This window comes from Agelaius tricolor, unplaced genomic scaffold (genome assembly GCF_023055355.1).
Source record: "Agelaius tricolor isolate 1412-34295 unplaced genomic scaffold, bAgeTri1.0.p SCAF_56, whole genome shotgun sequence".
In the NCBI taxonomy this organism is placed as follows: domain Eukaryota; kingdom Metazoa; phylum Chordata; class Aves; order Passeriformes; family Icteridae; genus Agelaius; species Agelaius tricolor.
Genome location: NW_027269316.1, coordinates 458439 through 476175, shown reverse-complemented (window position 1 = coordinate 476175; position 17737 = coordinate 458439). Strand labels below are relative to the sequence as shown.

The 17737-nt window shown below is 41.0% G+C and overlaps 1 protein-coding gene across 3 annotated transcripts in view; it reads right to left on the bottom strand.

Annotated features, from left to right (window-relative positions):
• Nucleotides 1-4482: 4482 nt before the first annotated feature.
• The window catches only part of LOC139604871 (splicing regulatory glutamine/lysine-rich protein 1-like), a 71489-nt gene continuing 58234 nt past the window's right edge, over nucleotides 4483-17737 (bottom strand). For 2 of the 3 annotated variants that reach the window (XM_071456186.1, XM_071456188.1), the window contains exons 10-13: nucleotides 10300-10332; nucleotides 9391-9477; nucleotides 8618-8747; nucleotides 4483-7253 (exon numbers count right to left, since the gene is read on the bottom strand). In XM_071456186.1, the coding sequence (XP_071312287.1) occupies nucleotides 7101-7253; nucleotides 8618-8747; nucleotides 9391-9477; nucleotides 10300-10332 (403 nt within the window). In that variant the 3' untranslated portion in view covers nucleotides 4483-7100. The remainder of the gene's footprint in view (nucleotides 7254-8617; nucleotides 8748-9390; nucleotides 9478-10299; nucleotides 10333-17737) is intronic. The other variant, XM_071456187.1, reaches the window with a different exon arrangement.

Genomic DNA, 17737 nt, shown 5'->3' with positions numbered 1-17737 from the left:
GTTTTGCAGCAATTTCTGTGAGCCAGAGAGAAGTTTGATAAGATGATCCATGTTTACCTCTGAAAGAATTTTCTACCAAGGTCATTGACATAGAAACCAAGAAAGAAAGAAGGATAAATAAGAGAAACCTGCAACTGCCTATTCCAATAAGCTTGTCTCTCGTGACCAATAAGTGCAAACTTATGAGTTTTGTAAGAATGTTTAAAAAGCATGCATGCTATAATAAAAAACAGGGTTTAAAGCCTTCTGAAAATAGAGTGTGTTGCTTTTATTGTCTCTGTCTAAACTATGACACTAAACCCCTCTAAGATTTCCCAAACTTAAAATCTTTCTCTCATCACTCAAATACTTCTAAAACCCCAGCCATATAACAACACGTAAACAAACTTCAAAGGCCCTACTACAAGGTTTTTACTTTTTGCCCTGTTATCAAGCAGACCTAATCAGTTTCCTCAGATCTCTCAGGCAGTGTTTTCAGCTCAGCAGCTTAACACTCCTATCAGCCTCTCCATTCATGCCTCAAGGGTATATTGGGGTTTCAGATTCTCCTCATCTTACCTTTTGCAGACTCTGCACCAACTTTTAACTGTCCCAACCCTCAATTTAGTCAAGATTCCTACAGGCAGTCAGACATGGGTCAAAAGCAGTATTACCGCGGAATCTGGATTTCTGTAGTCGAAATTACAGGCAATTCCTCTCCTCTTTGTTTACTTAATTCCGTGTTTTAACCTTAAAATAACTAATCCTCCCCCATTCTGGGCTCTTACTCAGTTTCCAGCATTCACTTCGTCCCTTCACTGGCCGTTCCCCTTGCGGGGAGATGAAAACTCGGCTTATCAGGACCCCACAATCACCTCGCAGATCAGGGACTTTCCCATCCGCGTCTCACACACACACTTCCGCATTTTTCGCGATATACTCACTTGTCTAAGTTTTTCGTGCACAGATTTATGAGTTGCCGCTGTTTATAAGGGAGTTTTCCTTCCCTTTCTCTTTTTTCCCCTTTTTATCCTACCGACCCAGGGTTAAACCTGCGGTCTCTCATAGCAGCAGGGAAAGCCCAGGAGAACCACTGTCATTAGGCAGGGCGCCTCCCGCCTGGTACCCCCCTAGCCACTGAGACTAGAGGTCCTGATCTCGGTGGGACATCCAAATTTGTGAAAAAGAGAGTTAACTCTTTAGGATTTTTAAAAGTTTAATAAAGGATAAAAGGGCAAATAATTAATCCAGCGCTGGGGTGCTTTTGGCAAATGGCCAAAGAGCACACTGGTAGCTTAAAATCATATTCTCTATATACAGTTCCATTGCTGGGGTTACATGCATATTCATTAGCTTATACACTATTCAAACATTCCTTTGAGTTTTTGATGTTCTAGGAACTCTTTTGCTTGTTTTCAACCTCTGATTTGCCTGCATAACATTTTGTAAATTAGGTCCATATATTCTATTTCTTCCTGAAGTTCCACCCTGTTGTTTAACACTCCCTGATAACAAGTAGATAATAAATCCTCTCTAGGTCTCTGGTTTCGCTCACCATTATCTTATCTCTTGCAGAGGCCGGTCTGCAGATGTGAGAAACAACATAATTGTTTTACACCATTCTTTGAGTTTGTTATATAAAACCATTTTTAACATTACATAGTCTCTATTTTAACATTTTGCTAAAGTCTAGAATATAGTATTATCACACTACTATTTATATAAACTATATGGTGCATACATAAACTAACAGATTATACTATACACAAAAGCAGTTAAAATGTAAGTATAAATTGAACTATATCAAAAATACTTGTGATTAATAAACATGTAAAAGCTAGTACATGAATGCAAAAGCCAATATTATATTGTCATTTTTCACATAATGGCTGCCCTCCCCCTTGGTTTCTCACCTGTCTTCTTTGCCTGCGCACCTGAAATGGCATCTGCTCCCCCGGTGGCTCTTCCCCACTTTCTGTGCTTGCTGGGTGCTCATGGCATCTTTGCTGTCGTCCCTGCATCCTGCTCGGCTTTCAACCACGCCAGTTTGAGACTAGATTCCAGGGCTCTATAATGTTCATAACATCCATGGCGGCATCTAAAGCCTATTTTACAAGCCTCTGGGGTTTTATAATGTCCATAGCGGCTTCTAGAGTCTGTTGCTTATACTTTATCTCCCGCTGAAGTAAAAAGGTTCATACCTGAACTACTGGGTTTTTCTTGGCTGAAATCCATGCCATGTTTCCAGTGGGGTTTTTCTCCTATTTACAAGGGGTATTTACAAAGGAACCCAGATTTGGGCGGCTTTCCACTGCAAACAGCTCTCCATGCTGCACTGTTGCAGCTTTTTGCTGCTGGTTTGGCAGCTCTCCACACTTGCTTTGATTTTTTTCAGCGTTTTGCTGGTTTGCCGCTCTTTATGAACAGTTTGTCTTTCTCCCCCCGTTCTACTCACAGGATGGCTGCTGTCTTCATGTCAGGAATCACCAGATATTACACTGGGGGTTGTTGGTCGGAGACAGAGACGAGACGGACTCACTGAGGGTCCTCAACAAACAGCCCAGAGTTTATTATGGATGCCTTTCTTATAGGATGTTTGAATTTCCTGGGTTCAGATAGCCGATTGGTTGAGATTTCTCACCGCCCAGATCTCTGGCCAGTGGTGTATCTGCATCTAGGCTTGAACAGGGTTGGCTGAGGTCTCTGTTTGAATCCAGCCTATCTCCACCTTATCTGGGGACCTGGTTTTGTTTGTAGTTTGGTCGAGTTTAGGGGGGCAGCTTCAGACTAGCTGCACTGTGACAGCACACAATCCTGGTGGAGCAAGCAGGAACTTCATTACTGTGCTATGCTACTGGTTTAAAAATTAGCTACCTTCTGCAGAGGCAGGCATTTTACAGAATAGCCCTCTAGTGGTGGCTTTTTAGGAAGAGGGGAACCAAAAATCACCTAATAGGAATAGATATAACTTAACTACATCACAGACGTGCATAGTATTTACAAAACAAAATCAAAAAATATAGAATTTGTAAGAAAATATGACCTGGGGTGGGGTGGGAATTTATATGCTTGATGGATTTGTTTTTGTTAGTTTGCCTGTTTTATAAAAAAACCCCAAAACTTTTTGTAAGTGAACCATTAATTCACATATGATATAACAATGTGCTACATATTGACTTACACATGTGATGCATTAGCTAGTAAGGCTTCCATCCTTAACTAATAATTTTCAAAGGCATGTTTCTTTGCTAACTGTACATAATCCTTTGCATATTCTGTAACTGCTATATAATAGAGCTATGCCATTTCAGGATAACAAAACTCAGGAAATCCAACTAATCTCAGCTGAAATGTGATACACTGCAAGAATTTTAATTTCTCCCAAAGGAGAAACTTAGCTTTTCAAAGGTATTATTTTCATTTGTATCCCCATTTCAAATCAAAGAAGCTGCCTGAATGTAGTGGCCAAGTGTGAGGACGATGGGTGGTTTCTGTGAGAGGCTGCCAGAAGCTTCCTCCATGTCCAACAGAGGCAATCCTTGGTAGCTCCGAAGACAGATGTGACGCTGGCTGAGGCTGGGCCAATTAGAAATGGCGGTAACGCTTCCATGATAACATATTTAAAAAGAAGAAAAAAACCCAAAACATTGTGGTGCAGTTGTAATTGTGGCTAGAGAAGAGTAGGGTGAGAATATGTGAAAGGAACAACTCTGCAGACACCAAGGTCAGTGAACAAGGACAGGGAGGAGGTGCTCCAGGCACCAGAGCTGAGACTCTGCAGCCTGTGGTGAAGACCATGGTGAAGCAGGCTGTTCCCCTGCAGCCCATGGACATCCATGGGGATGCCTAGATCTACCTGCAGCCTGTGGAGGACACCCACACTGGAGCAGGTGGATGCCTGGGAAGAGGCTGTGACCTTGCGGGAGGCCTGTGGAGAGAGGACCCCATGCCTGACCAGCCTGTTCTTGAAGGACTGCACCTCGTGGAAAAGTGACCGACATTGCAGCAGTATGGGGAGGACCGCTGCCCATGGAATGGACTCACATTGCAGCGGTTCACAGAGATCTGTTGCTTGTGAGATGGACTAACATTGGAGAAATTAATGAACTGTCTCCCATTGGAAGGACCCCACACTGGAGCAGGGGAAGGACTCTTCTCCCTGAGCAGTGGGAGAAACAATGTGTGATGGACTGACCATAAACCCCATTCCCTATCTCTCTGCACCAACTATGGTAGGAGGTAGAGCTGGAAGGAGAGAGAGGTGGGGGGAAGGTGTTTTTAAGGTTTTCTTTTACTTCTCATTATCCTTCTCTGATTTTGTAAGCAATAAATTCAATATCTCTAATTTGAGCCTGTTTTGCCCATGGTGGTATTTGATGAATGATCTCTCCTAGTCCTTATGTCAACCCATGAACCCTTCATTATATTTTCTCTCCCCTGTCCAGCTGTGGAGGGGAAGCATCCAGCCAGCATCAGATCAACTGAAAGCATGTAAAAGCAAACTTCCCTCTAAAATATTTAATTTTATTAGTGAAATGGTAGCAAGGACAAGTATGCAAAGAATTTCTTTGCTCTATGCTACTTACACATCATAAATAAGACAGTTGTTGTAAGACACAGTCCTTCACAGTCTTTCTATAAGCATACAAATTTGTCATTCTTTGATCAAAATAAGCTGCTTACCAATCAACAGCATGTGGCTTAAACAACACAAAAATGAGTATCTATACTTTACATGGTAAAGCATTTTCTATAGTCTTAAATGTACACAGTCTCAAGAACATAAAGTCCTATTTAAAAAGTGATTAGCATCTTACAATCAAACTGGATTATTTTACATTCCCTGTAATATGCTTTTCTTTTTCATTTTTGTGATAAGAATTACTTATGCAAAGGAAAATGAAAACAAATTGAAAGCAAATAGTCAATATGGTATTATTTTGTTTTAATTGAAGGAAATAACTTCCCATGAAGTAAGGCAAGTAATTTGATTGTATCAAGTTGTTGTAAAAATAATCTACTTGATTTTAGGTATAAATTTTAAAGGTATGACTCTTAAGAAATCTCACAATGATGAAACTGATTAAATTAATTCAGAGGGTACAAGCCATGTTACAGAATCATAGAATGCACTAGGTTGGAAAAGACCTTTGAGATCATCAAGTCCAACCTATGACCTAACCCAACAGCTCCTAATCAACAAAACCATGGCAGTGAGTGCCATGTCCTGTCTTTTTTTAAACATGTCCAGGGATAGTGACTCCATCACCTCCCTGGGCAGATGACTCCAGTGTGCAATCACTCTTTCAGTGAAGAATTTTTTTTCTAATGTCTAACTTAAACTTCCCTTGGCACAGCTTAAGACTGTGTCCTCTTGTTCTGTCAGTGGTTGCCTGGGAGAAGAGACTGACCTCCACCTGACTACAGCCACCTTTCAGGTAGTTGTAGAGTGTGATAAGGTCTGTCCTGAGCCTCCTTTTTTGACAGGCTAAACAACCCCAGCTCCCTTAGCCGTTCTTCATAGGGCTCGTGTTCCAAGCCCTTCACCAGCCTCATTGCCCTCCTCTGGACGTGTTTAAGAGTCTCAGCATCCTTCCTAAACTGAGGGGCCCAGAACTGGGCACAATACTCAAAGTACTCAAGTATTCAGTGTTTTAGCTTGACAAAAATATTTGGTTTGTCATTCTCTTCTTACATGCTTTTTCTTTTAAGAATTAAAAAAAGAATCTCTACTGTATAACTCCTTTGTAAATTAGAACATTTTCCAAAATTATTTATCCCCTCAGCTTTGCATATGATTCCTTGTTGATCACCCAACAGGTATCAGAGATGATGATGGAGAGGTAACAATTAAGGCCATCCAAATGTAGATTAAATGTCTAAAGGACTGTCTTTGATGCAGGTGATCAGAAAAGGCTTTGTATTCAGCTACTGCTTTTGTACAGTGGTGGTACCCAAAATGCATCTTTGCTTTCACCTATAAATCTCTTCTAGTAATTAAAAAAAAAATTAAGATGGAGTTTTAGTATTTTAACAAGTGAATCAAAAAATCCTTCTGAGAAATTACTTGCTTTCTTGTCTACAGTATTGTGGTGGCAAATAACAATAGAAATAATGTAAGATTTAGATGAAAATAAGTAATAGCACAAACATTTCTTGAAAATACCACATTATTTTAAGAAGGCACTAAAGCTTCTGCTTGTGGTCCCATAGTTTTTTAAACAAGTAAGAAAAAAAATATTTCATAATGGCACCAGTACTATTTGCAGCTGAACACACTGCCGTACAACTCAAAACAAAGCTGTAAGTTATCATAATATCATATAAATGTGCTTACATCTGGAAGGACAAAAATAAACAAAAAACCAAAACAACCCCAAAATAACCCAGTAAGCTAACTTATTATCTATAACATAGCCATGTTCCTTTTTGGAACAGAAAAGTATCATGCATTGTTCAAGTACTTTAAAAGAAATAATTATTTTAAGCATAACAGTAAGAAATTGTTTTAAATAAAATCCAAGAATCTCAAGAAGTAAGCAAATGAAAAACAAACTAGTCAGTGGGCATTTAACATAAGAACCATAAAACTGTGTTTATGTTTAAAAATAATTTTCATTTTTAACAGAAGAAAATGTGTACATTTATGCACCATTTTGAAGCACATCAAACAGTACACATTGAAGGTTTTGTAGATTTTTAACCTGAAAAGCAAGTCAATACAAAATTCATGAACAATCAGAACTTTAAACAATCTTCGATGCATATATTCAGCTTTTTTTTGATAGTACAGGTTTACATCTTTTAGTTTCTGCTTATTTGTAACAGAAAATGGCAAAACTTAACATACATCATTTTACAAGTAAGTACAGCCATCATGGAGACCCATGGATTTTCAGACATGAATAGTTCTGATATCATCTGCCTTTTCAGGGTATAACTACTGATCTGAGCTCTCTTGCTTTACAGCAAGAAATAGACAAAACTGTCACTAGAATTGGAAGAGCTACTAGTACTATCACCATGTTCAGGTTGATTATGTTGATATTTTCTTCCTTGTTCTGGGAAATAAAAAGTTTCAGATTTCATCCCTTAGTTGAGTCAGTGGTCTATTTTTTGCTTTAAACCTCTTCCATTTTAATTGAATGGTTTTCGTCATTTGGTTGATAGTTCCCATTCTGTTGTAGTTGGACTTCACCAATCCTTTCTGTATCTCTATTGCCTACTTCCTTGTCAGTTTCTGAATTCTGATCCTCTTCAGTGTGATCTTTGTCCTACCAAAGATAAAATTATTAAAAAAACCAAATTGTCCTAGCATTACAAGATATGACTTCCAACCAATTACTGATATTTTGAATGCCTCAATTTTTACACGCCTTGTTTCAGCAATTTTCAGAATAGAGGTATCAGGGGTTTTAAAATTTTTTAAATTAAAACATTCTTCTAAAGTCTTTTTTTTTTGTAATTGGATGAAGTTAGGCATTCATAATAACCTGTCACCCAATAAATCTTTGCCATAAAGTGATCTGCCATTATGATCAATATTCAGGTAATACAGAACAAGCAATATCATGGCACCTATGAGAAAAAGCTCCAGAAATCAAGACTTTAACATATGTTAAAAGTAAAACAGAATTGCATTTTTTCTATTTTTTGTCAGGTTAATTTTAAGAGAATTCTTGGGTAAGACAATTACTTAAGCATGTGGACAGAGTCACCTAAATCAGCTGTTTTATAACAGTTGAATAATTCTGAGTACCACAAATTACTCTTTAGAAGCATGCTGGGTTTTAAATTATAAATTAAACATTTGAAGATATTTCTTTTCTTAATCACATCACCTTCAATTTTGCAAGGGAAAAATCCCATACTACTCTTTCCTTAAATCTTCAGTTTTATTCCTGCAGAGTCAAATATGCAGTCCAGGACCAAAGCAACCAGGGAGAGGCTGAACTGCAGAATGCAAGTTTATTAAAAATCTTTTCAGATCAAAAGCCTGTGCTGGTTTTGGCTGGGATAGAGCTAATTTTCTCCATAGGAATTAAAAGATGGGGGAAGGAGGAGGGGAGGGGCATTCTGAGCAATGGTGTTTGTCTCCCCAAGTAACTGCTACACGTGATGGGGCCCTGCTCTCCTGGAGATGGCTGAATACCTGCCTGCCCATGGGAAGGAGTGAATGAATTCCTAGTTTTGCTTTGCTTGTGTGTGCAGCATTTGCTTTCCCTATTAAACTGCCTTATTCTCAACCCACAAGTTGTCTCCCTTTTAGTCTTCTGATTTTCTCCCTCATCCCATCAAGGAGGAGTGGATGATAGCAACTGTGTGGTGCTTAGTTGTTGGTCAGGGTTAAACCACAACAGGCAAACTAACCCTGAACCCTGCTGCTTAGTTATACAATCTCCTTTATGCCTGCCCATACAGATAGGCAGCCAGTCAACTCCTAACATACGGCACAGCACAGAAAAGAGAAAGAAACCAAAACAAAGTGTTTCAGTAACCTATTCACACAAGCTCCATCAAGTGGCAATACTTTGATAAAGAAAATGGGGTAAAAGAAGGGTGGGGAAAAGAAGGGTGAGAGAAAGAAAGATGAAGAACGGAGGAAATTCCAATAATTGTTCCACTTGTAGCAGCTTACCTTCAAAGTAGTGGTGCTTTTGTCAGATTTCTCCTTTCCCTCTTTTACTTTACTAATTTTTTTCTTGAAATGTTCCCTTTCTTTTCTTTCATTATTTGTATCTCTTTCTCTTTTTTTCTCTTTCTTGTTTCTGTTTAAGAAAATTTTTACTCAAATCAGAATTTGATCCCACAGCAACAAATGTACTACCAATGCATACTCTGTACTGTACAGTAAATTGTACAATAACTATGAATGTTGGTATCCTGGTTTGCTTTCTTTCAGAAAGGTTCAGTCACTTTCAAACATAACAAAAATCCCTTCACAAAGACAAGGGAAGAGAGCTAGAGAATGCACGTGTTCAGTATACATGGTATTTGCAAAGAGCTAACAGATTAAAAATTCTCCAGTTGAAAGCATACCAAAGATCAAATCCATAAAGGGCTTTTTGGTCTGTTTTAACTTAGAACTGAATCATACTGACCAATTGAAATTATCTGAGATAACTAATGAAAAGGCAGTAAATCAATCAAAATACTTCCCAAATTGTTTTCAATATATTTATCTGCATCAACTTTTGAGTGTTCTGCTTATTGAAAAATAGACCTTTTCCTTAGAAATGAAAATTACTAAAGAGCTTTTTCCAAACTAAAAAACCAAAAGCCAGAAGAAACACAAATTGAGTTAGCTTATTTCATAACAGTGATCTCTATATCACATTTCAGTTTTAAAAAAATACTACAACTTTTTCCTCCTTTACTGCTCATTAACTTTTATGTTTATAGCAAACTGACCTTCTCGGAGAAGGAGTTTGTGAAGACTTCTTTTTGGTCGTTTTAGGAGACTTGGAGAGACTTCTACTCTTCCTTTTACGTCTTTCTCTGGAGGACCAAGAAATTCAAGATCACCAAAGAAGAAAAATAATAAACTCAGCAACTGAATAAAACCAGAAAGCTCTTAAAATGATCTGACAGAACGAAATAAATATTCCTGAATATAACATTATCTATGACCATAGTATATGAAACATATAAACAACAACAGAAAAAAAAATCATATGTTTCAGTTTGATGGGAAAGGAGAGAAAGGAAGTGAGAAGTAGGAAAAAAAGTTGTGTCCTTCCTTTTAGATTTTAGTTTTATGCTTATCCTTACATGCTTGTACTTATATGTGATAACAATGGAAACACACGGTATTCACTAATCCTGTACTAAGTTTCTTCAGTCAGGAAAATAATACAATTGAATGAAAAGACAAATGAAGACAAAAGGCATAAACTTGAGCAATACAGACTTCAAAAATTAACATTGCAGGATTAAGATCACTAGAATTCCAGTTCAGTATGACTGACATTTAATTCTTGAATACATAAGCTAGCATTCATATTGTTTTAGTAGCAAGCAGTGCAAAATGAATCTCAAGCTGTTGTCAAAATCAAAATGAAAATGTTAATATCAATTGTTTTCCTAGCAGTCCATGCTCAGCAAACCTATGCATTATTCTATAACACACTGAAGAGCTCTTAGTATTTTACAAAACAGCTGTTTTATACAGATGTATGAAATTTGATGAAGTTGCTGTTATGGAGTCTGATCTCAAATAGAGCAGAACATTAAATAACTGGTTGCAAACATACTGAGGCACATGTTAAAATAAAGTAAAAATTGATCAAGTAAAAGCTTCATTTAACATAAACATACTACCTATCTGTCAAAGATGACTCTTTCCTATCACCTCTTCATAGGGCAGGAAAAGCAGAACAGGAAGAACCAACAAAGACAACAGGGAAGTTAAAAACTAATTGTCAGGGCATTTTAAGACACAAGACAAAAGTTACACTTATGCATACCAGCTTTTGCAATTCCCACTTGTGAGAGTCTGTCCAAATTTTCCCTCATCTGCCTCACGATCATCATTTGGGGACCACTGAAGAGAAGACCCCCCCCGTCTTCTCTGTAGGAGAAAGTTACACACGCCACAGGCTCGAGACCTGAGAGCACAGTGCTAAGCTATTGTTCACAGGTGTTGTTTGCTGTATGCTACACTGAGCCCAAAGAAGGGGGCACCGTGCCCTTTTTGCAACAATAGCCTTGGAAGCTGTCCCACCTCTCAGCCTGGCTGGACTTCTCTTGAGTTCTGGGTGGTCCCCTGCAGAAGACCCCTCTCACTTGTTTGCAACCACCGTGACAGACAAACTGAGATATAAGAAGCTTCTCCATCAAGGACTGAGACATGAAACCCCTATGTGAAAAGGCCCCTCTCCTCCTTCCAAGGACTGGAACTGAAACCCCTAACCCGGGGGAGGTGTGTGGGGGGAGGCAAGCTGACCAAAGTGAGATGTTTGCCTGCAGGTTGTGACCACTGGACCATGAAAACAATGGCTCTTGTTTACTGCTGAGAACATAGACTACCTGTTACATCTATTCCTTATTGTATCTGTTTCCCCACCCCTCACAATTTTCAATAGAATTATCATATTAAAAACCTCTGAATTAGCTAGAGATTTTGAGATCTCCCTGACGTAACAGGCGGATCCTCGACTGGACTGGACCAAAGGACTTCGTCTCTACGTTTGGTAGCTCTATCCCCCTCTTTCTCTCTCTCTTTTCTCTCTCTTTCTCTATCTTTTTCTCTCCCTTAATCTCTCTATCGCATTTTGCTGTGGTCATTCAATAAAGGTGGATTTCTTTTGATTATCACTGCAAACCCCCTTGTTCCGTGTCGGTTCTTTTTGCACCCTGAGATCAATCCACGAACCATCACGAACCCCATTTGTACAGACGGATCGTGACACCACTGATTTTCTTTAATATTTAGGAAGGCCAAGAAAACAACAGTTATTAGATAAATTACAAAAGCATAAATTAAGATATACTTAGTATCACTATTTGGATTCATACTCTGACAGTATCATCTAGCTTGATCTACCTGATGTTGCACAGGACAAAAGTTCATAACTATTTTTTTCAGCAAGTTCTTAAGTTTGATTAAATTTTTGGTAAACAAAGATATAAAGTGGCCTCAAAATCATGGAAAGAACGTCCACAATCATTGATCAGCTGTTCACTGGTTAACATGCACCTCATTTTGAACAGCCTTACATTTATCACCACCTTTTTTCAAATGGGGACATTGGAAATTAATATATTGTTCTGACAGTGTTCCCACTTGGTCTACATTGAGTACATACCCTTTATTTTGTTTTCCTGCATACATATCTGTGAGCAACCAAGTAAGCACCCTAGTAATTATGTTTCAACTAGAAACTGTTTATTCATTGAATCTAATTTTCAGTTTCTGTTTTTCATATTTCAAGTTGAAGAACTACAGCTGTGTCTGACACCATTCCTACCTCTATGCTACATTTGTCTATAAAAAGATTTTTGTGTGCCTGTTTTTATTCACACTCTTAAGGAACACTAATACAGCAAAATTTAAGGAAAAATAGTTTGAAAAATTTGATACTGATTTTGTGACTCTAAATCATACACAGAACTAACATTCTTGTCTCAAAGGAAAAATTCCTCAGGGTAATGACAGGAACCAACTTCCTGTTGATTTAAATAAAGTTCACTAGAAATCACTCCAAGATTTGCCTTAGACCAACATTAGGTCTAGCGGTTTTAGAATTTTTTGAATTCTGAGACAGAAGCTCTGACACCAAGACATTTCACAACACCTGTCTCCAACTAGTAGTACTTGGAAGAATGATGGTAGTGTGGAATAAGACCCCCTCTACTCCACTCTCGTGAGTGTTGAGTAATACATTCTGTGCAGGTAGCTCAGTGTGAAGATGCAGTGCGAGCTGCAGATTAAACTCTGGGTGGTGGGAAATAGTGTGAGCCCCAGGAAGAGGGTGTGAACTGGCACTGACCTTTTGCACAACAAAGGGCACAGGGACCTGTAGCACCAGCCAGGTGATCGGACACTCAGAGACACAGCAGGAACTGAGGACTCAGGAGGAAGACCCCAGACTATTGTACAGATAGACTGGAAGGATATAAAAGCCCAGGGATTCAGTTATTCAGGGTCCCTCCTAGAAGGCACCAGCTTGAGCTGTTTCTGTGTTACTGCACCATGAATAAATTAAGGAATCAGATGTCTGAGACTGCTATGGGAAAACTGGGGTTGAGCCAGGAACAAAATCATATGAGAGTGGGGTGTGTAAAAAACACAAAAAACTTGCTTATCAACAACCTGGACAAAGGGATAGAATGTACCCTCAGTAAGTTTGCTGATAATACTAAACTGGGGGGAGTGGCTGATACACCTTAAGGCTGTGTTGCCATTCATCAGGACCTTGATAGGCTGGAGAGTTGGGCAGACAGAAACCTAATGAGGTTCAACAAGACTAAGTGTAGGGTCCTGCACCTGGGGAGGAATAACCCCAAGGACCAGTATAGGCTGGGGCTGACCTACTAGAGAGCAGCTCTGTGGAGAAGGACCTGGAAGTCTTGGTGCATGACAAGTTGACCATGAGCCAGCAGTGTGCCCTTGTGGCCAGGAGGGCCAATGATATGCTGGGGTGCATTGGGAAGAGTGTGGTCAGCAGGTTGAGGGAGGTGATCCTCCCCCTCTATTTGGCCCTACTGAGGCCACATCTGGAGTTGTGTGTCCAGTTCTGGGCTCCTCAGTACAAGAAAGACAAGGAGTTACTGGAAAGGGTTCAGTGGAGGGACACTAAGATGATGGGGGGGTCTGGAGCATCTCTCTTATGTGGAAACACTGTGGGAGATGGGCCTCTTTAGTCTAGAGAAGGCTCAGAGAGGATATGATCACTACATATAAATATCTCAAAGGTGGGTGCCAAGAGAATGGTGCCAGAGTCTTTTCAGTGGTGCCCAGTGACAGAACCAGGAGCAATGGCCATAAACTAAAACACAAATAGTTCCATCTCAACATGAGGAAGAACTTCTTTATGTTGTGGGTGGCAGAGCACTGGAACAGGTTGCCCAGGGAGGTTGTGGATTCTCCCTCTCAGGAGACATTCAAAACTCACCTGGACACATTTCTGTGTAACCTGCTCTAGGTGACACTCTTCCAGTGCAGTCTATATCAATTCACAGCAGATTGTGGGGCTGTGTTTCCACCCCTGGGGCAGTTGGTTCCAGGTGTATTGGATTCCCCTCCAAGTGAAAGCAAACTGTGGCCTGCACTCTTCCGCCAAAGGGATTGGGAAAAATGCATTAGCGATATCAGTTGTGGCACCATTTGGCTGCTTTTGATTCCAGCTCATACTGAAGTTCAAACATGTCTGGAACGACAGCACTCAGAGGTGGTGTGACTTCATTGAGGCCACAATACTCCACTATCAGCCTCCATTCCACATTAAACTTTCACACTGGCCATATGGGGCTGTTAATGGGTGAGTGGGTCCTGCTGATCACTCCTTGGCTCTGGGTGGGAGTTTAAGAGTCTCAGTTGGTGCAATATTGCCGCCGATGCACTGTCCTGGTAGCAATTGGTATTTGCTCATCTTCAACCTGCAGCAATCCCATGATGAAGGGATCTTCGGAGAGGTCAGGCAGGGTGGATAACTGTTTGATTTTTCTGTATTCACAGCTATACCAAAAGCCCATTGATACCCTTTTGGATCCTTGAAGTACCTTCTCCTGAGGTAGTCAATGCCAAAGATACAAGGTGCCTCTGGGCCAGTCACAATGGTATGCTTTTCCCATTTGTCCTGTTAAACTCACCTCAGCCTCTAATACAGACAACTCCTGGCCTCCCCCTGTCACTCCAGAGATGCAGATGGATTCCACACTGTTCTGCCTTGATGGCGTCAGTGTGCACTGTGCACCGGTATCTACTAAAGCTTTATACTTCTGGGGATCTGATGTGCCAGGCCATTAAATACACACAGTCCAGTATACCCAGTCATCCCTTTCCTCCTCCTGGCTGAAGGCAAGGACCCTCTGTTCCTGGTCAGAGTATTCACTGTCTGACCTTTGGGATGCCAGATCAGAAGTGTCCTCACCAGGGTTAATGGAAGTGATTTCAGTTCTTTTATGTCTGGGAGATCGCTGATTGCTTTCTTGTGTCTCTGCAGTAATGACACAGAGTCAATTTGGATGACCCTTTCTTAACAGCTCTCTTCCCTCTCAGTTCACAGACATGGCCTTCCAGCTTAAAGGTGGGTTCACCATCCCACTTCCTCACGCCCTCTCTCTGGTCACACAGAAAGAACCAGAGTTGGCCTCATTGCCTGAGCTTGGGACTTCCCTCTGACCAGAGCAGGAGAGGACCAATCTCTTGGGCTGCCCCTAAAAGCTGGGGTGCTGGCTTGTAGGGATGAGGAAGTATCCAGTGTTTCTTCTACATTTCAGAGCCAGGAAGATGCCATCTCTACAGCTGGTGTATCCATTTGTGGATAATACAATGATACCAAGCTGCTGGAATATGATGCAGGGATGCTTTGAACCACCTTCCTCCACATGGACATTGTGCAAGGGACATCCTCTGGATCTTTAGGGACTCTGTCACTTTTTAGATCACTATAGATGATTTCCAGCACTGCTACTTCTCTTAAGTACTGGATACCTTTGTCTGTAGTGGTCCACTTGGCTGGGGAGCTCACAAGATCTTCCTTAAATGGATATCTTGCCCTCATGCTTGAGACAAGCCATTTCCCGAGTCTGCAAATTGCTCCTTCCTTTCCAGTTCCTCTTTCAGTTTTCTGATCCTTAGGAAGGCATCTCAGCTGTTGGGCTTCATGACCTTCTAACTACTGACTGTTGGCCCCATTATCTCAGCACAAAAGCAGCCAGGCAGAAATCCGCTCACCTTGCTGGCGACTGTAATCGTTTTGCAAGTCTCAAAGTTCTGATGAGGCCAGGAACCAAGTTGTGGAGACCCTGGGGGGCATCCCCTGGGTTGGAGGGACACAAGAAGCTTCCCTCAAAGCTGTTCAGCCCCACTGGCTCCTTTCCCTGTTCCTATGTCCCTGAGCCACTCCCTCCCTATTTCCTGATTGGCCCTCATCTTTGTACTGCCCCGAGACCAGGTTCACCCCCTACCCCCTGGGGATTGAGTAACCTAGACCATATATATGTGTGGGCTTTGGGAACTCTGAACATCTCACTGGGCGGCTGAATTAAACATCTGTGAATATTATGCAAAGGCCTTTTTACTTCTTTACCCTGGACTTAACTAGCAGCAATTCAGGCTGCAACACCAAGTAACTTCAGTTTCCCGTTTGATTTGCCTCACTCCTTTCAATTTATTTGTTGAAGGGCCTGCCTCTTGATCTAATCCCTCCTTTCCTACTGTTACTTCCTCTTCTTCTTCCTCCCTTACTAATTGGTAATATGGGCCTGCAACTTGCCTTGTCCATTTTTTTGTTTTCACTACAGGGGTAATTACTGTAGTTGCTGTAGTTTGAGTCCCTGTCTCAGCCCTAGTGTCCTCAAATGCAGTTTGGATTCCTGTGTCAACTATAGTCCTATGAGAGTATTGAACAGTGGCTGAGTAGGCACAGGCCAGGCTCTAGTACAGGGCAAGAAGCTGCTGGTTTTCATGGGGGTAAACAAGGCACCCTTCTATCAGTTGACAGGTTAGTTTATTACGGTTGTTTACCTGTTTGGGTGTAAAGTCTCAGGCAATGGGAGGTGATAACTACCCTAGGAACCTGACCAAATTTTTCCACAGGGCAGATTTTCAATAGCTCTTCACATAAAGGTTGTTTTCTCTTATACCAGGATGATAACAGATTGTATGAATTCCATAGTGAACCAACAGTATTAGCTAATATTATTAATAGCATTAAACAGCTTACATTAGGATGAGCAAAGACCATGAAAGTCTGAAGTACAAAATCATTCACATCCACCCTGGGCAGGGAGAAGGAGCTGTATTCACTCATCATTGTTTGTCTTAACATGTTCCCAAACTCAGCAAAACAGAGTGATAAGTAGCGCAGCTGACAAACACCGTGTCCCTCATAGGAGCTTACTACTTGAAAACTACTATTTACCATTTACTATAGCATGCAATATATATATGTATAACTGCCTTTATCTTATCCCACATTTGGGCGCTGAAAGGACTGTAGTGGTTTGACCTTAGCCGGGTGTCAGGTGTCCAGTAAGCTGCTCTATCACTCCCCAGTGGAACAGGGGAGAGAATAAGATGGAAAACAACTAGTAAGTTAAGATAAGGCAGTTTACTAAAGCAAAGGAAAAAAACAAGCAAAAGTTTGTGCATGCATAGGCAAAGGGGAAAGTTAATCTCTACTTCTCATCAGCGAGTGATGTTCAGACACTTCCCGGGAAGCAGGGCTTCAGCATGTGTAGTGGTTGCTCTGGAAGGCAAATGTAGAATAACGAATCCCCCCTGTTCCTCCTCTCTTCCTTAGCTTTTATATCTGAGCTGATATCATATGGTATGTAATATCCTTTTGGTTAATTTGGGTCAGCTGGCCTGGTTGTGTCCCCTCCCAGGATCTTGCCCGCTCCCAGCCCCTTGATGGGGAGAAGGAATGTTAGAGGGACAGTGCTTCTCAGCAGTAGCCAAAACACTGGTGTGTTATCAATACACTTCCAGCTACCAATGCTAAGCACATCACTGTGAAGGCTGCTAAGGAAAAATTAACTCTATCTCAGTCAGATCCAATACAACCTGCTTTGGCAGAAGGGTTGGACTAGATAATCTCCAGAGATCCCTTCTAACCCTAACAAGTCTGTGATTTTGTGTAGGGAGTCCAGCGGGGCATCCACAAGCATTTGTTATATTAGATATGGAGCCACTGGTCACTATGTTGCTTGGTCTGTTCATGTGGTTGTGGTACCTCAGCTGTGGAAAGACTGTCCAAGACAGCAGACAGATTTGAAAGACTCGAGAGAGTTAGAGAGGAAATGTCCCATGCCCCACCAGTATGGACCAGAGTCTGCTATTGGGAGCAAGCACCCCCCTGCTTGAGAGAGAGGGTACACACCACAAGGTAACCTGTGGTTTTATCTGTGTGCCCATGGAGAGGACATGAGGAAATGGGATGGAAAACCCACCTCTGTCCTAGCAACACATGCACGTGAGTTGAGAGAAAGGACAACCACTGCAGGAAATTCTTTAAGGATAAATGTCGCTCTAGTTTCCAGTGAGCAAGTCCTCAGACAGAATAGAAGGGATGATGTTACTTCTGATACT